The sequence below is a fragment of the Ictidomys tridecemlineatus genome, chromosome 3 (genome assembly GCF_052094955.1).
Source record: "Ictidomys tridecemlineatus isolate mIctTri1 chromosome 3, mIctTri1.hap1, whole genome shotgun sequence".
Classification (NCBI taxonomy): domain Eukaryota; kingdom Metazoa; phylum Chordata; class Mammalia; order Rodentia; family Sciuridae; genus Ictidomys; species Ictidomys tridecemlineatus.
In genome coordinates this window covers 13,814,402-13,841,029 of record NC_135479.1, presented here as the reverse complement: position 1 = coordinate 13,841,029, position 26,628 = coordinate 13,814,402, and the positions used below count along the sequence as shown (strand labels likewise).

At 36.4% G+C, this 26,628-nt stretch overlaps 1 protein-coding gene across 5 annotated transcripts; it reads right to left on the bottom strand.

The window, feature by feature from the left end:
* Nol11 (nucleolar protein 11) lies at positions 1-26,628 on the bottom strand. 5 transcript variants are annotated; one of them, XM_078041847.1, is made up of 18 exons: positions 26,425-26,628; positions 24,693-24,806; positions 24,514-24,570; positions 22,559-22,707; positions 21,011-21,068; positions 19,991-20,135; positions 17,605-17,793; positions 11,534-11,610; positions 9,200-9,323; positions 7,706-7,794; positions 7,479-7,553; positions 6,077-6,261; positions 5,843-5,968; positions 5,013-5,183; positions 4,549-4,627; positions 3,987-4,079; positions 795-902; positions 1-410 (listed from the first exon to the last, which is right to left on the bottom strand). In XM_078041847.1, the coding sequence occupies exons 1-18, from the start codon at positions 26,563-26,565 to the stop codon at positions 294-296; spliced, it is 2,097 nt and encodes a 698-aa protein (XP_077897973.1). In that variant the 5' UTR covers positions 26,566-26,628; the 3' UTR covers positions 1-293. The 5 variants fall into 5 exon arrangements, with proteins under 5 accessions (XP_077897973.1, XP_077897972.1, XP_040124505.2 ...); XM_078041846.1 differs by having other exon boundaries at positions 5,013-5,243; positions 26,425-26,627; XM_040268571.2 differs by lacking the exons at positions 21,011-21,068; positions 22,559-22,707 and having other exon boundaries at positions 5,013-5,243; positions 26,425-26,627.

Sequence of the window (26,628 nt, the reverse complement as noted above, 5' to 3'; positions counted from 1 at the left end):
TTTTATCAATACACAAATAAGTTTACTTAAAATCAGATAGGTCACATATTTTAAAAAATTTCAGACCCTCTCCCCAGCATTGTCCACAATCTAGAGTAGGTTCATGTGAAACCTGCAGTCTTGCCAAGGAGCAATACGTGATCATCCAGATACTCGCTGACACTTTTCTCTCGACACTGAGAGATGATTGCCAAAAAAACAAAACAAAACAAAACAACAACAACAAAAACATTTGTTGCCTGGATGATTAGGAAGAGTTCACATAAAACGCCTATGAAGGAAAACTGCTAATATCAGAAGAGTTCCAGAACTTCAATTGAATATAATCCTCTATTATTCTTTTCTTGATTTAACTTCTGTAGCTCTCGAAAACTGACTTCGATCTTGTTGAGTTCGGAATAAACACTTATCTAAAGAAAAGAAATTCCAGAGTAATTTTTACAATAACTTCTACATAAATAAGCAAGTCTTCTATGATTATTAATGAATTTTTCACTGGTAAAAAAATTTTTTGGGGGTGCCGGAGAGCGAATCTAGGACCTTGAACATGTTATACATAATCCAAGCTACTCCATGAACAAATTTTAAGAGTAAATTGTAATAGAAGTACAAATAGAATTAGTACATATAAAAAAGTCACAAACCTGGGAGCTGGGACCGTAGCTCAGTAGCAGAGCGCTTGCCTAGCATGTGCAAGGCACTGGATTTGATCCTTAGTATCATATACAAATAAAATAAAGGCATTCTGTCCATCTACAACTACAAAAAATTAAAAAAAAAAAAAAGTCACAAACCTGAGATTTCACAAACTTATAAAGATTTATCAGTAGCCTTTTTGCTTCTGGTATCATTACCACAACAGTAAAGTTAGCATCCAGAAGTAGACATATCCAATCCATGATCTGAAGATAAATAGAAAAAGAAAACTTAAGATTATAAATTTAATTTTAATTCATGTAATAAATCCATAATTTTACCAATTAGTTACAAAAAAATATTCTTTTACAAAAATCTGACAATTTTTTTTAAAGAGAGAGAGAGAGAGAGAGAGAGAGAGAATTTTTTTAATATTTATTTTTTAGTTTTCGGCAGACACAACATCTTTGTATGTGGTGCTGAGGATCAAACCCGGGCCGCACGCATGCCAGGTGAGCACGCTACCGCTTGAACCACATCCCCAGCCCAAAAAATCTGACAATTTTGATTTGCAGATGGAGGAACTTGAAGAAACACAAAAGGGCTTTATTTTATGCATTTACACTTGCTACTTTGCTGCGAGCATAACTGAATCTTTTTCATGGGGTTGTTATTTGGGATGGGGTGTTCCTAAGTTGCTGAGGCTGGTCTTCCCTGCACTACTAGGCCTGGCTTAGGATAAATTTTTTTGGTATAGGGATTGAATTCGGGGGCACTCAACTACTGAGCCACATCTGTAGCCCTATTTTGTATTTTTTTTAGAGACAGATTCTCACTGAGTTGCTTAGCACCTTGCCATTGTTGAGGCTGGCTCTGCACTCTCAATCCTCCTGTCTCAGCCTCCTGAGCCACTGGGATTATAGGCATGAGCCACTGTACCCAGCAAGGATAATTTTTTTTGTGGTGCTGGGGATTAGAACTCAGGACCTTGTGCACGTGAGGCAAGAACTCTACCAACTGAGATATATCCCCAGCCCAAGGATAAATTTTAACAGGAAAGCTAGAGTGATATTTTATCCAAGGGAGAGTTAAACAAACAAACGTAAGTTATTAAAACAAACGTAAGTTCACTTTCTTCTTTTTTTAGGTAGTGTGGGAGACTGAAACAGGGTTTTATACATGCTAGTCAAGCAATCTACCACTGGGCTACACTCCCAGGCCTTAAGTTTACTTTTAAGTAATTATCTGTAGTCAAAAATTCTTGTTTGTTTGTGTTTTGTGGCTAGAATGAAGAACTTTCACAAGGTAGGAAAACACTCTACCACCAAGCTACATCTCCAGCCCTTCAACTTCTATTCGGAAAGGATGGGGTACTGGGTAGCACAGATGAGCTACTACAAACTAAAATAAAACTTAATAAAAATATCCTGTGTAATTGTACATCTTCAAATGGTATAGTTAACAGAAATCACTGTCATAAAAAAGCATAAGGAAGGGCTGGGGTTGTAGCTTAGTGGTAGAACACTGCTTAGCATGTGTGAGGCACTGGGTTTAATTCTCAGCACTGCATACAAATAAATGAATAGAATAAAGGTTCATCAGCATCTAATTAAAAAACAACAACAACAACAACAACATTAAGGAAACTGGTTATTCATTTGTGGAGAGGGAGTTTGATCCCTAAAAAACCTTTTACACTAAATAAATACTATGTCGGTTACAGTGGTGCATGCCTATAACCCTAGCAGCTAAGGAGACTGAGGCAGGAGGACCACAAGTTCAAAGCCACCCTCAACAACTTATCAAGGCCCTGCTTGAAATAAAAATTTTAAAAAAGGGCTGAGGAATGTGGCTCAGTGATTGAGCACCCCTGGGTTCAATTCCTAGTACCCAAAACAAACAAAAAACCAAATAAATAAAATAAAACAACGAATGTACTAAGAAAACAAGACAACTATACTATTACTGGGGGAAGGCCTTTACATATCACATGAGCCCTATTAAAGGAAAAGCTTAGTACTTTTTTGAGGGGTGGGGAGGATTACCAGGGATTGATTCAACTCGGGGACACTCAACTACTGAACCACATCCCCAGTCCTATTTTGTATTTTATTTAGAGACAGGAAGTTGCTTAGTGCCTCACTTTTGCTGACTTTGGCCTTGAACTTGGGATTCTCCTGCTTCAGCCTCCCGAGTTGCTGGGATTACAGGCTTGCATCACTGGGCCTGGCAAGTTTAGTACTTTTTAACAACATAAAAATTAAAAACTCTTCTATGTCAAAAATTTTGCTAAAAAGAGTAAAAGAATAAATGATGGGGAAAAAAGGTTTATAATGTATCTGACAGGAAAAGGCTAAATAATATACAAATTAAATAAAAAAGATTAGAAATGCAACATAAATATGCACAAAGAGCCTGACTCAGCAAGTCCTTTTCATAAAACGAAATATAAATGGATAATAAATATAATAGTGTACCTCTTCCATTATCAAAGAAATGCAAATTAAAAAAAAGGTAATATTTTGTTAACTTTCTGGTTGGCAAAGAATAAAAAGTTTGACAATACTAGGTATCAGTAAGAATGTGGAAAATAAGGATAAGAACTGTGATAGTAGGAGTGGCAATTGTCACATTGTCACAACTCTGCAAAGGTAACTGGGCACTGACAAAATGAGAGAAACGTGTCTGAGTCTATTCTAAGAATAAAAGAAAGTTCTTGGGCCAGGTTGGAGTCAGAGGTAGAGTATTTGCCCAGCATACACAAGGACCTAGGTTCAATCCCTAGCACTACAAAAATAAATAATCAGAAGTATTTAAAAAATATTTTCAGACATGAAGGAATATATGTATACTTTCACATACATATATTTGAAAATATATAAATATATATAATACACACATACACACACACACATACTCTCACACATTTGGCAGTACTGAGGATTGAACCTGCATGAATGAATGCATTGCTAGCCCTTTTTATTTTTTATTCTGAGACAATGTTTCAAAAGTTGCTAAGACTGTCTCACACTTGTGATCCTGCTGACTTAACTTCCTGAGTTACAGATATGTACCACGATGTCTAGCAGTAAGAAAATGACTGGAGAGTCTCATAAGTAAAAATCAGGAAATTAAGATAAATTTGTGTATAGAATTGTGGATCTAAAAATCCACAAAGAACCTGACAAAGAAAATTCAGAGTTCCTACTCCAACTCCAGTGGTCTCTGTATATGGTGAAGGAAGAGATACAATAGTCTCCCTAATCTTGGAGACAAGGAAAAATCAGTTACTGATTTCCAGAGGCTGAGACTGCATACAACCTGTCTGAAAAAATTAAAAGTTATCTGACCTGGCTTAGGGTTGGCGGGTGTATTCCAGGAAGCGTCATGGTAGCATTTTCGCTACACTTCAAATAAAGGAAATACAAATACTGGAGAAATAGCTGGGTAGAAAAGAAAAAAAGGCAAGTTACCACCTTGGTAAAAAATTTTCTATAGACGTAAAGAATTTTCAGAGGCTGTCCAATCAAATCATATATCACACAAATAAACTAGATATCTGGGGCCAAAAAAATAAATAAAATAATATCCCTGTCATCACTGAGGAACTCATTTAGTTTAGGACTAATGGGTTTATTTCGTTTATAAATAACAGGCAGAGAACAAGAGAATTCTTCTTTAAACAATTCTTCTTAGACTCATTTATAACTTAGATGGCTTAATGTGATTTTTCAGGCTTGGTACAAATAAAGTGCCAAGGTCTATTACCCCCAAATCACTCTATTCCCTAGGCACAATTCTTTCACCATGAAATAATTTGATAACCTTTAGAATGTCCTAACTGCTGGGCAAAGTTAAGCAGAACAACTTAAACCAGAAATTAAATTGTATGGGACTTGTATGTACACTTACAGTGATATGCTGTGCAGGGATGTCCTTCAAGTGAGGCAGAAGAAATACCTCACTGTATGCTGAATGAAGAATTGCATTTCTACTTAGGACTAAAGGAAAGCATCTTACTTCAACAAATAAAGGGTATAAATTCAAGCAATTCTCTTCTTAAATTTATACAAAAATATTACTTATCTAATCTAGAAAAGATTCACCACCAAACATTCTCCTAGTTTAGAGATCATTTGGAATACTTCATTAATATAAATACTAGTTTTTAGAACTGAGCTTCTAATTCAGTATGGTTTCTTGTCCGCCCCCCCTCCCCCACCCCGCTTTACATTACTGAGGATTGAACCTTGGAGAGTTTTATCCCTAGCCCTTTTAAAACTATTTTGAGACAGGGTCTCACTAAGTTGCTTAGGTAGCTTACGACTGTATCCCTAGAAAGAGATTGTGTAAGGGAAACTTGTTTCAAAGGATACAATAGAGCTGCTCTTTTTGGCGTAACAGGGCATGAGGTGGTCTCCTCTGCTGCATTCTGAGGCTTTTCATTTACCTTTTGATTAAAGTTACCGCAGTTACCATTTTCAGGACTAAAGCCATTTTGAAGAATTTCAGGTTGCTCTTCCATTTTCTCATCTTGTTTGGTATCACTATAATCAAAAACTGACTCCATATTGATATTAATTTCTTGAAGACTGTCATCACCAATGCTATGTTAATTGAAAGCAAGAGGTTAATTCTTATCATTACTTGAACATTTGGAAGAAAATTCATTTTCTTTCTTTTTTTGGTACCGGGGATTGAACCTACAAATGTAGGGCTATATCCTCAGCCCTTTTTATTTTTTACTCTCATTTTTTTGTGGTGTGGGGATTGAACCAAAGGCCTTGTGCATGTGAGGCAAGTACTCTGCCACCAACTGAGCTATATCCTCAGGATCTTATTTTCTACTTTGAGTCAGGGTCTTACTAAGTTGTTTGGGGTCTTGCTAAGTTGCTGAGGGTAGCCTCAAATTTGTGATCTTCCTGCCTCAGTTTCCCAAAACTGGGATTAAAGGCGTGAACTACCACGATGGGCTTTATTTTTGAGATAAAGTCTCTCTAACGCAGCTTAAGGCCTCACTAAATTGCTGAGGCTGGCCTTGAACATATGATCTTCCTGTCTTAGCCTGCTAAGCTACTAGGATTATAGCATGTGTCACCACACCTGGTTAGCAAATTAATTTCCTAAGGATTCCAAATCTTAGAAACCAAATAATGTAAGAGATTTAAAATGTACTGAAGAAAAAGACCACTAGATCTTAACTTACCTCAAGAAAATTTTTAAGCAAGCGCAGGTGACTGACTCAGGAATATCAGGAAACTGGTGCAGACAAAGTTGTAACATCTGTACATCTGTTTTTTCTAAGGCGATTTCCATTAAGCCAGAACATAAGCTAAGAAAAAAAAAAGAATTAAAATAATTTTTATATGTTAAGAAAAACCTCAATTATAAAAAACAAAGTTAAAAGAGTAATACATATAAAGTGTATATCAATACCTACCTGTAGGAAAGTGTGTGTGTTTGGATAAGCTGTATGAGACAGTTCCTGGGATAAAATGATGGTTCTGCTTTACATCTTCCCAGAAGTCCTGTTACTATGTCCCCAATTTGTGTATGAAAGTCAGGTGTCCACTTGGCAGCCAAAAATTTACGTAGTTCTACTTCAATGTGTTTTTCTGAATCTTTCTGAAAGGGCAGAATTGAAGAGTTTGGCCTTGCACAATAACAAATGTCGCTCTGAACTTAAAATTTCCTAGCAAAACATTTTTTTTCAAATCACCAACAGTATTCATGCATTCCTATGAAAAGAACTGACACTACAATTTACTACAAAAAGCTGCAAAGAGCCAGTCACAATGGCACATGCCTGTAATCCCAGTGATTAGGAAGGCTGAGACAAGAGGATTGCAAATTCAAAGCTAGCCTCAGCAATGGTGAGGCACTAAGCAACTCGTGAGACCCTCTCAATAAAATATAAAATAGGGCCGAGATGTGGCTCAGTAGTTGAGTGCCCCTGAATTCAATCCCTGGTACCAAAAAAAAATTCAAGGGTTTAGAAATCTAAATCTTTATAAGGCTAAATTATGAACAATCAATAAAAAGTTCAATGAGAAACTCATGAGGACAATACTATAACACTAATGTAATAAGATGATAGTGAAGAGGCAAATAAGACAAAGCTTTCAATCAACTCTCTCAACCTTAAGATATAATAACAAATTTAGCTATAGCTATAAAAATGTTTAATAAAAATGGTAGAATGGATGGGTATGGCTGAGGCAGAATGACTGTAAGTTCAAACCCAGCCTAAGCAACATAGCAAAACTCTGTTTCAAAATAAAAAATAAAAAGGGCTTGGGATGTGGTTCAGTGTTTAGCCTTGGGTTCAATCCCTGGTACCAAAGAACAAAACCAAAAACACTCCATCATATTGGTATAGGCACCAACTTCCATAACGAGACACCTAAAGCTCAAGAAAAAAAAAAAAAAAGAAACAATCAGTAAGTGGGATAGCATCAAATCAAGAAGCTTCTTTAGAGCAAAGGAAACAAGAACATAAAGAAAAATCTAAAGAATGGAAGAAAATCATAGAAAGCTATTCCTTCAACAGGGGATTAATATCCAGAATATATAAAGAACTCAAAAAACTTACCTCAAACAAACAACAACAAAAACAAATAACTCAATCAATAAATGAGCAAAAGAACTAAACAGACATTTCCCAAAAGAAAAAAATGGGTGGTGTGGTGCCACACACCTATAATCCCAGCAACTTGAGAGGATGAGGCAGGAGGATCACAATACCACAGAAGTGTAAAAAAAGAGGTGGAATGAAGAGTAGATGGAATTTTTTTTTAAACTATTTGGGTTGATTTTTCATATTTCCAGTATTTTTTATTTACCTTGATGGTTGATAGAAGTTGTTCTGATACTGGAACTTCTGGCTGTAAACTCACTTCAAGTTTTTTCCTCCTTAACTGGAAATTAAGTAAACTGATTAGGATCTCAATCACACAGTGTCAAAAATAAACTCTGTTATAGGGAATAGTGGTTTTATTTTAGCTTTGAAATAAAGTATGTGAAGATTATCTGTTTTCCTTAACATTTTTTTTTCAATAACTAAACTTACAATTCTCCTTGACTGCTCTGAGTTCTGTGATCCAAGTCCATATCCCTGAGATGTTTCCCAGTTAACAAAATGGGGTATGGTGTGAGTGCCTAGGAAAACATAAAATATAAAATTTCAACAATATTTTCACCTACAGTTATTCATCCAACCAACCAAAGAACACTAAACAACAACCACTTGTGCAATTTAAGAGAGGTTTTTCAGCCAGGCACAGTGGCACATGCCTGTAATCCCAGAGACTTGGGAGGTTGAGATGGGAGGATTGCAAGTTCAAAGTCAGCCTCAGCAACTTAGCAAGTCTTTAAGCAACTCAGTGAGAACTATCTCAAAATAAAAAATAAAAAAAGACTGGGGAGGGGCTGGGATTGTGGCTCAGTGGCAGAGTACTTGCCTTGCAAGTATGAGGCTTTGGGTTCGATCTTCAACACCACATACAAATACATAAATAAAATAAAGATATTTTGTCTTTCTACAACTAAAAAAAATAATAAATAATAAAATATCAATCCTGGTGCCAAAAAAAAAAAAAGAAAGAGAGAGAGAGAGGTTTTTAAGTCCATGTAATTCTACTAACAATCTCAAATCAGTAAAGTATAGTACACTTAAAGGGTATATGCCTACACTAGCAACATTAAGCTACCAGATGAGGCTGATGGCTGAAAGTAAACAAGGGAGTGAAATGGTATTGCTGTGAGGAATATTTCCTCTCCCACAGGCTCTAAAAGTCAGAAAAACATTGGAATTAAAAAGTGTGTCAGCTAGGTATGGTGGGTACATGTGATAATCCCAGAGGAGTGGGAGGTTAAGGCAGGATGATCATGAGTTCAAAGTCAGCCTCAGAATCTAGCAAGGCCCTAAGCAACTTAGTGAGACCCTGTCTCTAAATAAACTATTTAAAAAATAAATGAAGGAAGGAAGGAAGGAAGAAAGGGAGGGAAGGATGGACGGGCTGGAGATGTGGCTCAGTGGTTAAGTGCCCCTGGGTTCATTCCCTAGTACAAAAAAAAAAAAAAAGAGAGAGAGAGAGAGAGAGTATGTCTCTTCAGTCTGTAGCAGTACTTGCAATGTGGACCATTCCCACAGTAGTTGCCTTGGTCAAGGAAGTTTCAATGAACAGCAGCAAATTGCAACATTAAAAATAAGCTATATGGAAGCTGGAGTTGTAGCTCAGTGGTAGCATGTGTGAGGCACTGGGTTCAATCTTCAGTACCACATAGAAATAAATAAATAAAACAAAGGTATTGTATCCATCTATAACTTAAAAAGAGAAAGAAAGAAAACAGGCTATGTGTACTGGGGATATAGCTCAGTGGCACAGCACTGACCTAGTAAGTTTGAGACCCTGGGTTCAATACCCAGGTATCATATACACATATAAAAAGAATAAACTCAGTCAATAAGAAGTTATGGATATCTACATATGAAAATGGGAGTTAATAAGATGTTTTTATTAATAAAATGTGTACACACACACATATATAAGTAAGTTTTTACCTGCATCTTGACTATGCTTGAGTTTTCCAAGAGCACCAGCTAATGATGATACTTCACACTTATATGGAATCACAGTTAGAACTTTTCCATGTAGCATAAACAAATTTTCACCATAATACCAGAGCTGCAAAAACAGTAATCAAAACTATAAGCAAATTTTGTTCTAATATCTAACGCAATAAAGCCTTATAACTTATTATATTATCTTACTTATAAATTATCTCAGTAAAACACAAGGCAAAGACAATAAACTTTTCAGATGGTATTTTTTTTTAAGTGACATATTGTGCTTATTTTCTTAAAATATTAATTTTTTTGGTGTAGATGGACACAACACAATGCCTTTATTTTTATGTAGTGCTGAGCATCGAACCAGGGTCTCGCCCATGCAAGGCAAGTGCTCTACTGTTGAGCCACAATACCAGCCTTTAGATGGTATTTTTCTTTTTTTTTTTAGTTACACATGAACACAATATATTTATTTTATTTTTATGTGGTACTTAGGATTGAACCCAGGCCTCACATCTGTGAGGCAAGTGCCACTAAACCACTACCCCAGCCCTAAATGGTATTTTTAAATCAGAAAAATCAGACGAATATATACATTTAAAATAACTGAGCTGGCTGTGGTGATGCATTTCTATAATTCTAGAAACTTGGGAAGCACTGTAAGTTGGCGACCACCCTCAGCAATAGTGAGACCCTGTTTCAAAACAAACAAATAACTGAATTGTTCAAAATTAACAGTCACTATTAAATATTTATTAATACGATAATTTCCAAGGTTACTGTAATACAAAATGTAATAATGTATTAAGTGAAAGATATAGAATTGAACACTTTATATCTTTTTTTTAAATATTTTTTTTTTGAGAGAGAGAGAGAACTTTTAATATTTATTTTTTGGTGGACACAACGTTTGTTTGTATATGGTGCTGAGGATCGAACCCGGGCTGCACGCATGCCAGGCAAGCGTGCTACCACTTGAGCCACATCCCCAGCCCCACTTTATATCTTATGATTTCAATTTTTAAAAAAGTTTTTTTGGTTGTAGAGCTGTTAGCTGTTGGTAGAGTGCTTGCCTTGAATGCACAAGGCCCTGGGTTCAATCCCCAGCACCACACACACACACACACACACACACACACACACACACACACACACACACACACAGTTTTTTTGGTTGTTGATGGACCTCTATTTCATTCATTTATTTATATGTAGTGCTGAGAATCAAACCCAGTGCCTCACACATGTGATGTAAGCATTCTACCAGTGAGCTAAGACCCATCCCTTATGACTTCAATTTTAAGATAGGTACATGAACAAAAAAATTTGACATAAATGAAACAAGTTTGTTAGAATAGTGGAATTGCAAGTAGTTAATTTTGTTAAAATTACCAATAATATCTTGTTGCTCTAAATATTTTGTTTGCATGTGAACATATACTTTCTAAATAATATTTATTCATTACCTTTGGTAAGTATAGAAAGTACAACAGAATACAAAATAGACAAGGACCTTGTTTCAGGAAGTCTGGTCAACTTTAATTATTTAAGTAATTCCATGACAACATTTATCATATAACCTAAAAGACGAATTTCCTAGGAAAATAACAACTTCAGGTGTAGTTCAAAATTAAAAAAAAAAAAAGGGCAGGGGATGTGGCTCAAGCAGTAGCACACTCGCCTGGCATGCGTGCGGCCCGGGTTCTATCCTCAGCACCACATACCAACAAAGATGTTGTGTCCGCCGAGAACTAAAAAAAAATAAATATGAAAAATTCTCTCTCTCTCTAAAAAAAAGAAAAAAAAAGAGTAGCTAAAAACAGAAGTTATTGTATTAACTAGCTAATTCATCTCCTTTGATGTATTAGTAGCTATAATTGAGTCTTAAAAATGATGAACAGGGGCTGAGGTTGTGGCTCAGCAGTAGAGCACTTGCCTCGTACGTGCGAGACCCTGGGTTCGATCCTCAGCATCATATAAAAATACATAAGTGAAATAAAGGTATTGTGTCCAACTACAACTAAAAAATAAATGTTAAAAAAAATATATGATGAACAAGGGCTGGGGTTGTGGCTCCATGGTACAGCACTCACCTCACACATGTGAGGCCTGAGTTTGATCCTCAGCACCACAAAAAAATAAATATATGTATAAAAAAATAAAAATAAAAATGATGAACATATAAAAACTATTAAAACAACAAATAAAACATAATTCAGGCAGAAAATAAATTTAAATATATTTTAGATCTAAAGAGAGTTCTTCCAGAATATTTGTCAGATACAAAAATAAGTAAATTTGAAAAAGTCCTTGTGAAAAACTTACTTGACCACTGGTCCCTTGTGGTAATTCTTTTGAAGTCTGCAGGGTTTGAAATTTTATGTTCCATATGGAGAGGCAGTCTATAAAATAAGACATATAAACTAGATATAGTCAGAGTGTAAATAGAGAATATACTAGGGCAAGGTAATCATGAGTAGTTAATCATGAGTAGTTAATTTTGTTAAGGAGTCATAGATAAGTATATAAGTTTTGTTTTATTAAGTATGCAAGTGGGTAATAAAGAGTGATTGCCAGGCTGGGGATATAGCTTAGTTGGTAGAGTGCTTGCCTAGCATGCACAAGGATCTGGGTTCAATCCTTAGCACCACAAAAAAGGGTGACTCCCACAGAAACTTAAGTGGACCAGAAAGAAGGATGAGCTCTGAAGAACGCAGGTCTTAATGGTTGGTTATAAATCCGTTACAAAAAAAAAAAAAAAGCCCAAGACAGTGTGCATGCCTATAAGCCCAGTAGCTTCAGAGGCTGTGGATTATGAGTTCAAAGCTAGTTTCAGCAACTCAGAGAGATCCCAAACGACTCAGCGAGACCCTTAAAAAATAATAATAATAATACAGGGGCTGGGCTGGAAATGTGGCTCAGTGGTTAAGAGCCCCTCAGTTGAATCTCCAATACCAAAAACAAAACAAAACAAATAAACTACAACAACAACAACAAAAAACAAAGACAAGGATCAGATGGTTTCACTGATGAATCCTATCAAACATTTAAAGAATTAACATCAAACTCTCGAAATACAAAAGAAGAGGAAACACCTCCTCACTCATTCCATGAGGCCCATATTACCCGGAAACTAAAGCCAAAGACACCACACAAAAAAACTACAGATCAATATCCCTTATGAGTTTGGATACAAAAAAATTTCAACAAAATACCAATAAAATGAATTTGACAACATGGTGAAATTTATGACCAAATGAGGTTTATTCCAGGGATGCAAGGTGGGTTCAACATAATAAAATCAACAAGGGTAGTATACCACATTAGTACAACAGAGGAAAAAACCACATGATCATGTCAGTGTGCAAAAAAATGCAGCTGATAATCCAATACTCTTTCATAATAAAAACACTCAGAAAACTAGAAATAGAAAGGGATTTCAACAATAAGATAACAGGTATTTGTAAAATATCCATGGCTATCTCATACTCAATGGTCAAAGACTGAAGACTTTCTCTTTAAGATATGGAACAAGACAAGGACTCCCCTTTGCCTATGCTACTCAATCCTATAGTAGAAGTTCCATGGATTAATTAAAAAGAAAAAAGCATCCAAATTTCAAATGAAGCAAACTTATTATATTTACAGTTGACATGATCCTGTATAGTAAAAAATGCCAAAAACTATACCCGGATACACACAAAGACTAGCATTAATAAATGCATTCTGCAAATTTTAAGGTAGAAGATCAACACACAAACTTCAGTTGTGTTTCTGTACAATAGAAGTGAAAAATTTAAAAATGAAAATGTCAAGGGGTTGGGGACATAAAAGTGCTTGCTTAATTAGCATGAGGTTTGAGTTCTACTGCCACCCAAAAAAATGGATTCCATTTACATTAATATCCAAAATAAAAAATTTAGCTAAGGAGGTGAATGATAAGGAAAACATAAACAGCTGGACAGACATCCAGTGTTTATGAACTGGAAGACTTAACGTTGCCAAGACGATAATACTGCACAAAGCAATCTACAGATTCAATTTAATACCTATCAAAATTATAACTGTTTATTTTTTTGCAGAAATGGAAAAGCCTAACCAGGTGGAATCTATAATCCCAATTACTCAAGAAGCTGAGGTAGGATCATAAATTTGAGGCCAGCCTGGGCAATTTAGTGAGACTCTCAAAATGAAAACAAAAAGGTCCAGGGATGTAGCTCAGTGGCACAGCATTAGCCTAGCAGCTTGAAATACAGCCCCAATCCCAGTATGGAAAAAAAAAGAAAGAAATGGGAAAACCAATCCTGAAACTCATAAGGAACTGCCAGCCAAACAATCCTGAAAGAAAGGGGGAAAAAAAACCACAACACAAAACAAAACAAAATGTAAAAGTAGCTAAAACAATCCTTAAAAAGAATGAAGTTGGAGAACTCATATTTTCTGATCTTAAGATTTACTAGGGGGCTGGGGTTGTGGCTCAGTGGTAGAGTGCTCACCTAGCATGCTTGAGGCACTGAGTTTGATACTCAGCACCACATAGATGTAAAATAAAGATATTGTGTCCACTTAAAATAAAAAAAAGACTTACTGTAGGCTGGGCACAATGGCAAATGCCTGTAATCCCTGGGGCTTGGGAGGCTGAGGCAGGAGGATAGAGAGTTCAAAGCCAGCCTCAGCAAAAAGCGAGGCGCTAAGAACTCAGTGAGACCCTCTCCAAATAAAATACAAAAACAGGGCTAGGAATGTGGCTCAGTGAGTGAGTGTCTCTGAATTCAATCCCCACTACCAAAAAGAAAAAAAAAAAAATTTATTGTAAACTTGCATAAACAGTACTAAATAGAACAGTCATCTATAGCCAAATGATTTTTCAAAAAGGGTGCCAAGACCATTCAAATGATGCTGGGATGGCTGATTAACCTCATGCACAGGAATGAAGTTGGACTCTTAGTTCATGCTGTACACAAAAATTAACTGAAAATGGATCAATAACAAATATAAAAGCTGAAATCACTGCGGGGCGCGATGAAGCGTATCTGTAATCCCAGTGGCTTGGGAGGCTGAGGCAGAAGGATCGTGGGTTCAAAGCCAGACTTAGCAAAGGTGAGCTGCTAAGCAACTCAGTGAGACCCTGTCTCTAAATAAAATACAAAATAGGGCTGGAGATGTGGCTCAGTGGTTGAGTACCCCTGAATTCAATCCCCAGTATAAAAACAAAACAACAACAACAACAAAAAATCCCCAAAAAACTAAAAATCATAAAACTCAGAAGAAAAAACTGGGTTAATCTTCATGACCTTGGATTTGACAATGTATTCTTAGATATGACAACAAAATAACATGCAACAAAAGAAAAATATTGATAAATTGGATTTCATCAAAATTAGAAACATTAGTGCTGCAAAGGACATTATCAAGAAAGTAAGTAAAAAAAACAATCTACAGAATGGAAAAAAAAGTATGTGGAAATCACATGTCTTGATAAGGGGCATTATATATAAAGAACTCTTACAAATGAACAAAAAGACAAATTACTCAATTAAAAAAAACAGAAAAAGGACTTAAATAGGTATTTCTCCAAAAAGACGTATAAATCACCAACAAGCATATGGAAAAATGTTTAAGATCAAAAGCATAATGAGTACCACTCTCTACAACCACTATGATGACTATTATGAAAAATAGCAAATATTGCTGAAGATGTAGAAAAATTGGAAAGAACACTTGTATAATAATAGTGGGGATGTAAAATGATTTAATTACTGTGGAATTCAGTGGTTCTTCAAAGAGTTAAACACTGAATTATCATATGACGCAGCAATTTCATTGTTAAGTATATACCCCAAAGAATTAAAAACTGGTACTCAAATACACATGTACATACATGTTTATTCCATTATCACAATAACCCAAAAGTGGAAATAGCATAAAAGTTACTATATGATCCTAGAATGGGAAGCAACTGCTTAATGGGTATAGATTTTTTTTTTTTTTTGGCACGGTACAAGGGATTGAATCCAGTGACACCTACCACCAAGTTACACCTATAGTTCTTTCTACTTTTGGGAAAGGATCTCTCTAAATTGCCCAGGCTGGCTTCGAACTTGTGATCCTCCTGCCTCAATTTCCTGAGCAGTACCTGCATGTGGCACTGTGCCCACTAGTCTGGTTTCTTTTTAGGATGATGAAAATGTCTTAAAACTAACAGAGATGGGAGCTGTATAACATGAGGGGAAGCATAACAACAAAATCAATCTACTAAATGACACTGAATTATGCATTTAAAAATGATCATTTTATGTTATGTGACTTTTAACTTCAAAAAGAAAAAAAAGTGAATGATTAATGTTGAGCTAGAAGGAAAATACACTGCAAGATATCTATTCAATGAAATATTATGCAGCTGGTTGGACAGGCCAAGGAAGCTAAAATAAGTGGTGATATGGGAATCTCTAAAATATATGTAATAGGGCTGGGGATGTGGCTCAAGCCTGGCATGCGTGCAGCCCGGGTTCGATCCTCAGCACCACATACCAACAAAGATGTTGTGTCCGCCGAGAACTAAAAAATAAATATTAAAAATTCTCTCTATCTCTCTCCTCTCTCAATCTCTCTTTAAAAACAAAAATTAAAAAAATAAAATAAAATAAAAAAATAAAATATATGTAATAAGTTAATAAAGTATACAACAGTATATATGGCATGTTGCCATTTGTCTAAAAAAAGGGAAAATACCTTTATAAATAGTAGTATTAGCTTGTACATATATAAGAAAGAACAATAACAACAACAAAAAAACCCCACCAGCCAGGTGTGGTGGTGTGTGCCTGTAAACCCAGCAGCTCGGGAGGCTGAGACACAGAATTGTGAGTTCAAAGCCAGCCTCAGCAAAGATGAGGTGCTAAGCAACTCAGTGAGACCCCGTCTCTAAATAAAATACAAAATAGGGATAGGGATGTGGTTCAGTGGTTGAATGTCCCTGAGTTCAATCCCTGGTACCAAACCACCCCCCCACACACAAAAACAAATATCCACCAAACCTCTGGAAAGAGACATAGAAATCTCTAGTATTGATTACTGATTTTTGAGGGAGGAGGCTTGGGGAGGTAGGTAGAGGAAGAACAAGAAAGAGGGAGGATGGGGTACTGGATTCAATTCTCGGCATCACACACACACAAAAAAACAAAATAAAGGTACTGTGCCCATCTACCAAAAAAAAAAAAAAAAAATCACGACTTAAAAGAGAGTGGTAGGGCACATGGCATAACAGAACTACCTTGCTTAGGATGAATCCTAGTTCTAGTACTTAGTTACTAAACACCTCAATTTCCTTATTTGTAAAATAGGGTACTTTCTCTCATAGGGTTTTTGGAGAAATAAATGAAAAAATAATGAGACTATGCATATAAAATTTTCAACATATGATAGTTTCACTAAAACTAGTAGCTCCTATTAAACCAATTTAATTTTTCTTTCTTTCTTTCTTTCTTTTTTTTTTTTTTGCAGCACTGGGGACTGAACTTGAACAGGCTAGGCTCTACCACTAAGCTACATACCCAGCCCTGTGTGTAGCTCCCATCTTAATAAAGGGAACACAAGAACAAAGTACATAGATGAGGATGGCCTGAATCAAGAAGAGGATTCTTGTCCAGAAATTAGAAGACAAGGCAGAAAAAAGCAGATGGGGTCTACATTATGGAGAGACCTGATGTTAACCCAAATTCTGAATTTTAGAATACAAGCTGGGAGTCCCTCAGTCTTGCACTGACAAGGAGCAACTGTGTTACACATAATAGATGGACAGAAGACTGGAGGGTGAAGAGATGAGATGACAGTCCTGCTTAGAAGTTCCAGAGATCAGGGCTGGGGTGGTGGCTCAGAGGTAGAGTGCTCGCCTAGCATGCATGAGGCACTGGGTTCGATCACCAGCACCATGTAAAATAAAACAAAATAAAGGTATTGTGTCCACCTACAACTAAAAAAAAAAAAAAAAGTTCCAGAGATGAAAAGCATACCAGTAATCCCCAAGATGCACATTGTCCAAGTCCACTGGATTTCCATGCTGTGAAATGTCACTAAGAATTCAATCTGTTACTGCAAAGCTTTCCAGGGTTTCAAATGCCTATAGGCTGATGGACTGTCATTTTACTTCTTTAAGACATCATAGTATGAGCAAGAGAGTAACACAAACAAGTGTTTTAGAAAGATTAATCAATGCAGGATGAAATAAAAGGCTTATTCAAGAATTAGAAAGTTACACACAAATAACTTGAGTATGGTGATAAAGAAAATAAATTAGTGTGGTAATAAAGAAATTAAAAAGAACAGGAAGACTAAAAGGTATAATAAATTTGAAGAAAAAAGGCAAAGAACTTCTTATCTGATTGGAGTTTAGTTACCCTTAGAAGCTGGCATCAGAGGTCCAAGGACTGCTATGTGATCTCGATCCAGGACAGTGAGTGCAATACCACTTCGAGAATTATCAGACACAACAGCTTTAAGCAACTGTGATTTAACTACCCTCTGATTTTTTTCTGTGTCACTTGGATATATTGGTATCAAGCTTTCATATATACATCCATCAGAGCCTGTTGGAAACAAGTATTAGAGGTTCATAGGGTAAAGGATAGTTCTTTATCTGTTATAATTTAATGTACTAGGTTGTTCCTAACATTTTAACAATTTGATAAATAATCCATCATTCTGTGCTTTCCCATAAAAAATAACTACAACCTTCAAATGGGGAGAGGGGTATTAGTAATAATAATAATAAAAAATCACAGAAAATAATATTATAATGTTATAATAATGAAGAAATAAAAACTGAAAATAGGGCTCAGCGGTAAGGCACATGCCTAGCACATGCAAGGCCCTGCGTTCCATCCTCATCACCACATAAAAATAAATAATAAAATAATGTCCAACTAAAAAACAAAACAAATCTGAAAACACATGCAATAATTTAAAATATGGGGAGAGGTCTACCAGGAATAAAGACAATCTAGTCAATAAGAGATATCTCTGATTAGGAAAAATAATTTTTTTTTTTGGTCCTGAGAATTGAAGCCAGTGCCCCACCATTAGAATATTAATTGAGGGGCTGGGGTTGTGGCTCAAGTGGTAAGCGTGCTCGCCTAGCACGTGTGAAGCACTGTAGGTTCCTCAGCACCACATAAAATAAAGATATTGTATCCACCTAAAAATAAATACTTAAAAAAGAAAAAAAAATATTGAGATCTAGGTTTTTTTAAAAATTTAATATTTATTCTTTAGTTGTAGTTGGACACAATACCTTTATTTCATTATTTTTATGTGGTGCTGAGGATCGAACCCAGCACCTTGCACATGCTAGGCAAGCATTCTACCACTGAGCCACAACCCCAGCACAAATTAAGAGTTTCTGTTACTCAAGTACCCTTAAAGCTATATGAAATTGCTGTCTTTTGTAGGTCAGTTCTTTTTTTTTATTTTTTAAAGAGAGAGGGAGAGAGAATTTTTTTTTTCTTAAAGAGAGAGTGAGAGAGCATTAAGTGCATTCCAATGACCTAGAAATGATGAATAAAGAGTGTCTTTTGTATGGTACTGGGAATGAACTCAGTGACATTCTACAACTAAGCTAAATCCCCAGCCTTTTTACATTTTGAGACAAGTTCTTGCTAAGTTGCCTGGGCTGGCCTGAAACTTGCAATCCTTCTGCCTCAGCCTCCCTAATAGCTGAGATTACAGGCATGAGTTACCACATCTGGCTTGAAGAGAACCTTTTAAATACCTAGTGAAAACATATGTGGCACTGAAAAACTTCATAAAGATTTAAAATTGCAGCCAGGTATGGAGGCACACGTCTGTAATTCCAGCAACTTGGGAAGCTGCAGCAGAAGGATCACAAATTTGAGGTCAGCCTTAGCAATTCAGTGAGACCCTACACAACTTAGCAAGACCCTGTCTCAAAACAAAACAAAAAAAGGGCTGGGGATATGATAGGCTCAGTGGTGAAGCACACCTGGTTTCAATCCCAGGAACCAAAAAAAAAAAAAAAAAAAAAAAAAAAAAAAAAAAAAAAGTAAACAAACAAATAAATTCAATTATAATATGGATGTTTCTGAAATATTGCTCTCTCCCTAGCACCATCACCTTTTCAAAAAAACTTGAAAAGAAGCCATCAAGGACTTGAGAGTACACCACAACCACAAAAGGGTTTTCCCTTTTCGTCCTAGAGGCGTTAAGACTATGGTTATACTTCAGACCATCACATAGAAGTAGATTCCAAGGTATTATAAAAATCTTTGAAAAAGACATAGGTGACATAGGCCAAGGCTTCTCTGTTAAGTCTCCTTCTGATCCACCTGTCTCAGTCAGTTCAAAGAAAGGCACACTGAATCTGATGGCTGGAAGAGAGTAATAGACCATTCAATGCCACAAAGATAGTATATGATCCACTAATTTCTCTATTAAAAAACCTGGGCCTATTATAAGAATAAAAGGAGGTTTCTTTTTTCTTTTTATTATAGGTATCATATCATTATACATTGCTTATGATAAATTTTAAGGCATAAGAGTTATAGAAACAATATTAGCAAACTGTGCTCTACCTGAAGTACTTCAATACCACTCAGAACACAGCACCAACTGAGAACACACCAGCCAAGTGCAAAACAAAGAGGAATAAATGCTGTTAATGAAGCACGAAAAGGGAAGTGCCAAAAAGAAAACTTCAAGATTGAAAACTATACACTAACCTATGATATCCTTCTATCTACAACTGCTACAAGTTTAAGGAAAACTCACTTATTGACATCAAAGAGATGAATTTCCGATCCACGTATGCAGTAAAATTCAGTGTAATACATTTTTCTTCTGGTCCAAGTAAAAGTGTGTATTTGCTTAAGTTTCGTGAGTTGAACATTTGTACATAAGCAAAATAACTTCCATGCTGCAATGAAAGGGAAATGTTATTTTACAAATATTTCTATTTCAACCAACTATATTTAAATATATTTAAATATATTAAAATTACAAGTTGTTGCTCCATTTTTTGGGGGTGGGGTGGAGGGGTGGGAATTGAACTCAGGGGCACTCAACCACTGAGCCACATCCCCAGCCCTATTTTGTATTTTATTTAGAGACAGGGTCTCACTGAGTTGCTTAGTGCCTTGCTTTTGTTAAGGCTGGCTTTGAACTCTCGATTCTCCTGCTTCAGCCTTCTGAGTTGCTGGGATTACAGATGTACACCATAGCAGCGGTGCCCAGCTTGCCCAGTCCCTTTTTTAATTTTGAGACAAATTAAAGTTATTGAGGCTGGCTTTGCGATATTCTTGCCTCAGCCTCCAAAGATGCTGAGATTATAGGCACTTGCTACAAAGTCTGGCTGTTACTCCATTCTAATGACTTTAATGAATACTTAGAAATTTCCTGTCCAATTAAATTATTTATATTAGTGTAGTACATTAAATAAGTATGGAAATAATTCTAACGTGTGTGTGTGTATGAATATATATATATTTTGGTACTGGAGATTTAGCTGAGCAGAGCTCTATCACTGAGCTATATCCCAGCCTTTTTTGAGACAGGGGTCTAAGTTGCTCAGACTGGTCTTGAATGTGCAATATGCCTGCTCAGCCTTCCCCATAACTGGGATTGCAGGTGTGCAACACCACACCCAGCTAGTATACTTTTTAGTGTTTAAAAAGATTGAAAATATTTAAGAATCTTCTGAGAGAATCACTGAGCTATCATTTTAGTTTTAAAAATAATATAGGTGACTTTAAAAAGTTCACACAATGGACAAAAACTAAAGATGTCACTTACTTTTTCAGTAATAAAAATTAAAGCAGGATGCCTAAATACCATGAAAAACTTTGCCCACCTAAAAAAATTACAAAATAAAATAATCAGTTAAAACATATTATGCATAAAATTTAAGAAAATATCTATTATTTTATTATCTTTTGGAGTCAGAAAGGCACCAAAGAATTCCTAATGAAATGTTTCAAAATATGTATCAAGGTCATAAAAAGACATTTCTGTCAAATGCATCTCTGGATTAAACGCAGGCTGAACTTCCCAGATGACAATCTTTTTTTTTTTTTTTTTTTGTACTGGGAACAGAACCCAGGGCCACTCTTCCTTTGAGCTACTTCCCCAGCCCTTTTTAATTTATTTTATGTTAAGACAGGGTCTCGCCAAGTTGCTTAGGGACTCATTAAAAGTAGCTGAGTCTCAAACTTGTAATCCTCCTCAGTCTCCTGAATTGCTGGATGACAAGTGTGCCACCATACCTGGCCCCCAAGTGACAATGTGAATTGTAAAGTTTCAAGAAAGAGATGACAGTATGGAGGACTTTCCAAACTTAAATCAACTTCCCCCATCCCCTTTTCTTCAGAATTACTTATGGGACTAGTGTTCTGAGGAAAACATTAGGATGGATGTCTTTTTCAAGTAACGGAGGGAACTAAGCCACAGGGAAGCTAAATAGGGCTCATAACCAAAGATGGCTAGGTAGTCTGTGGTACCCAAAGATCTTCCCCAAACACAGATGCTCACACCTCAAAGGCATGCAGTCTAAAAATCAAGCTGGTCATTGTTCACTTACTAAGAAAAAGTCTTTGCTTTGAGTAGAAATTTAGTTTCCACCAGGTGGACCTGGAAAAGCAGCAAGTCAACTGAACAGGAAATGTGATGAAATAATGAGGATCAGAGAGATGTGAAATCAAGAAATGTCCTTCTATCACTTGGGCGAGTCATTTTTCCAGTTTTATTCCGAATCTGGGAAAGCAGAGGTCTTAAAGCACTATCGAGTGCATGTATGAATATGTAGCAACAAATTCCATCATTACATACAACTAGAATGCACCAATAAAAAAAAGTGAAAAAAAATTCAAAAAAAAATAAAAGAGCACTATCATGACTTCACTTAAGAAGCTGTACTTTCCTCCAGAGGAAAAGGTTATAACCTGGAAGTCAAGGAATATGAAGCAAAAAGATTTTGGTCTTTGGGGATTATTCATTTCATATTCAAATAACTGACTAACCAAGTTTTCTTGTCATTAGAACTGGATGCATATGACTATGGTTTCCTCAATCATCTATCATGCTAGAGGATTTTGGGGAAGTTAGTTTGGTCAGTGTCTTATAAATGTTTTTTTTTTTTTTCCCTTTTGTAGTGCTGAGGACCAAACCCAAAGCTTAGTGCATACTAGGCAAGTGCTCTACCAATGAGCTCTAACCACAGCCCTAGGTTACTTTTATTATGTTTATAGCCAAAAATGTTTTTTGAACATGGCAAAGAATGTAATAAAAAAAATGCTCAATGCATTTCTATTTTGGTAAAAAAATTCATTTTTAAGTATAACTTACTTAATCACTTCTCCATCAGAGATAACAGTTTCAATTTTCTGTTGGGGCTCTGCAAGCAAGGCCTCTAAACCACGAACGGCACCTTCTTTGAACTGCACTACTGGTTCTGTCCCTTGTATTGAGTGTATCCTATATACCTCAGCTGACAACTAGAAAAACATCAAGAACATTTCAATTTTTATTCTAAAGCAATTTACACCTGATGTAATAGGATAAAACATTATTATTATTCTTAAGCTACTGGTTTTCATTTTGATTTAATTTTGTTTTATAACTATGTATAATTCTCATATCAAGTTTATTCAAACACACAATCCAAAGTCTAATTTCTCTGCTCTTATTCTTTTTTTTTTTTTTTAAAGAAAGAGTGAGAGAGGAGGGAGGGAGAGAGAGAGAGAGAGAGAGAGAGAGAGAGAGAGAGAGAGAGAATTTTTAATATTTATTTTTTAGTTCTTGGTGGACATAACATCTTTGTTGGTATGTGGTGCTGAGGATCGAACCCGGGCCGCACGCATGCCAGGTGAGCGCGCTACCGCTTGAGCCACATCCCCAGCCCTTATTCTTTCTTAATAGTTTTTATTTTATTAATATTACAGACAGATGCAATATCTTCATTTTGTTCATTCATTTTTTAAAAATTCATTCATTTATTTATTTATTTTCAGTTATTGATGGACCTTTATTTTTATTTATTTTTATGTGCTGCTGAGGATCGAACCCAGTGCCTCGTATGTGCAAGGCAAGCGCTCTGGCACTGAGTCACAACCCAGCCCGCTATGCTCTTATTTTTTTCTACCCCATCACCTTCTCTTCCATAAGTAACCATTTGTAATCATTTTTGGCTTACCCATTATGAATACAGGATGTTGGACTAAAATCTGAGTCTACCAAAACCAAAGGTGAAAGAAGATACAAACACAGTTTGGTGTTAAAGACTGATGCTCCAATTATGACTATAGCCCGAAACCCCAAGAAAATTTAATATCAATATATTAGGTAAAAAAGACCCACTGAGTAAAACTCAAAATCATTTTAGTGCAAAGTAAATGGAAAAAGTAGAGTCAGGGGACAGCACAACTAGCTGAACAGAAGTTTTAAGGTCAAGGCAACAAAGGCATTACATCTTAAGTAGCCCTATTGTAAGCCACTCTAAAAAACTGTCAATTATATTTATATTAAACTTTTAGAATTGGAAGGAAGTTTTGAGATCTCATTTGAAAGCCTCATTTTATCAGTAAGAAAACTTAATTTAATATACTTTAATTCACTGGTATAAAAGATACATATATAGTCGTTTTTAAAAAATATTTATTTTTTAGTTACAGATAGACACAATATGTTTATTTTATTTTATGTGGTGCTGAGGATAAAATCCAGTGCCTCACACATGCTAGGCGAGTGCACTACCTCAGAGCCACAACCCCAGCCCTCTAGTCATGGTTTTTTTTTTTTTTTTTTTTACAGGTCACTATTAAAGGTCTATTATATCTATTCTAAGAAAGGACACAGGAGGGCTGGGGATGTGGCTCAAGCGGTAGTGCGCTCGCCTGGCATGCGTGTGGCCCGGATTCGATCCCTAGCACCACATACAAACAAAGATGTTGTGTCTGCCGATAACTAAAAAATAAATATTAAAAATAAATAAATAAATAAATAAAAAAGAAAGGACACAGGAAGTTTACTTGTTTTCATGAAAGACAAACCCCAAACATCCAAACTCAGGGAAATAAGTATAATCACTCATGAATTAAATTATCAATCCCATGGGATAATAAAGTTTATATTTTCTAACCTATAACATGAGTTGGAGTATGTTATCAAAACATAGATAACAAAAATGAAAAACCAATTGCAACCTTATGCTTACTTTCTCAGAGGCATTAATATAAATAACATATGAAGATTCTATGTCACCAATAAGCTAAGTAAATATTTTGGGAAATCCAAAGACTTACTGTGGCTTTAAACACTTTATCCAGGTTTACATCTTCATTATTCCATATTCTCAAAACCTTAAATCAAAGCATACAGTTAAAAAGTATCCCATCCTCTATTTACATATAATAACCACAAATAGTATATCAATATTTGACTTGTGTTGTATATATTATTATATGCAAGTTTTTAAACTCACCTTATTATCATGTACAACAATATACTCGCCAGTCTGAAAGTTGCACACAGCTGGACATGTTATAACTTGACCTTGTTTCACTGACCAGCTGCCCAAGGGTTTCTGATCTGAAACCTAATGAAAGTAAGATAAAAAATAATATTCAAGAAGTTATTTTTCAGACATTAAAAACAATTAGACTTTCAAAAAATAAGCCATTGTAGTGACAATATTTGACAAATTTCTTTTTTAAAAATATTTGTTTTAGGTTTTTTTTTTTTTTTAGATGGACACAATATCTTTATTTATGTGGTGCTGAGAATCAAACCCAGTGCCTCACATGTGCTAGGCCAGCGTGCTACCACTTGAGCCATATCCCCAGCCCCTGACAAATTTCTTAAGATAAAAAAATAAGCAGTCACAGACAAATACTGTAGGATTTCACTCATATGAAGTATCTAATGATAACTGATAAAGACAGAGGAATGATGGTTGCCAGGGGCTGGTATAATGAATGGAGGGATAAAATTATTATAGGTACAGAGTTTGTTTTGTTTTTTTGGTACTGTGGATTGAACTCGAGGACACTTTTGCCAATGAGATACATCCCCAGCCCTTTTTATTTTTTGAGACAGGGTCTCACTTTGCTTAAGGCCTTGCTACATTGTTCAGACAGGCCTTGAACTTTCAATCCTTCTGCTTCAGCCTCCCTAGTCCCAGGGACTACAGGCATGCATCACCCTGCCAGGTGAGATGATAAATTTTGTCTTTTACCACGATTAAAAATTAAATGAAAACATAAAATAACTACATGACTAAAGTGAAAAATAAAGTACATTAACACTGCTAATTAATACTAATTAACATTTACATTTAAAATTTTATTTCACTATGGGTCTAAACAGGGACATCTTCAATTAAGCAGGGATCACTAGAATCAGGTCCATTCAATTCCGACCAGCCAATACAAATTCACTGGACAGTTGAGATAAAGACCAATAGAGTAACCAAATGCGTCTAAACAAGCAGTACAGGGAATTGTTGTCACCCTAACACCAAACTTCACAGCAGACAGCTAACTTTTAAATGACAGGGAAAATCATGTTCAGCAGCCTACATAAAAACAACTACTTTCTACAAACCACCCAAACCAAGGTTAGGTGTGCTGCCAATCAGGGAAAAAAGGGGGTGGGACCTGCGACGTCCTGGGACTCTTCTCTGGGATCAGTAGCGTGAACCAGTTGCCCACATACAAACTACTCGAAATTAAGATTCTTACCAGGCTACCAAGAAAGCTAGGCCTCTTCAATGGCCGAAGAACCCCTCATCCCAAGGAATGGGGATGAAGTGGACCGACACAGGCCTAATTCGTGTCCCAGCCTGTCAATGTCCTCATCTGACGCCCAATCGCCCCAGGACCCCTCTACGGGCAGCAAGGTGACAGGCTCCCCAGGAGGGAATCTTGGCGGGGACACCTCCGGGAGACTCGCAGGGAAAACACAGGTTCCTTTCCTTTCCCCGTGTCTCCCACGTGCACTGAGACGCTCCGCCACCAGCAACTCGGAAATTATGCCTTTCTCTACCAAAAAACCCAGTCCAGCCAGATTCTTGACCTCGCTCGGGGTCCCAGGCAGGCTGACCGGGTCTCCGCTCCCGCGCTTCCCAATCTTTTTTGAAGCCGAGAAACCCCAACTTAAGGCTTCCTGCTCAGAAAGGGGCGAGACAGCAGCCGGGGCGCTCCTGTCGCCCTCACCTTATACAGGATGACGGTCCTGCTGCTGTCCGTCACTAGAAACTGGTCAGTTTTGTCGCTCGGCTCCACACCTAGAACTCTATTGGGCCCGGCGCCCAGGGCTCCCACGGACAACGTGAATTCTTCTTCCAGGGCTGCCATTTTGGTCAAACCTCAGGACGGCCGCGCATCCCTCCCGGCAGGCCTCGCGCTTTCTCTCGCGAC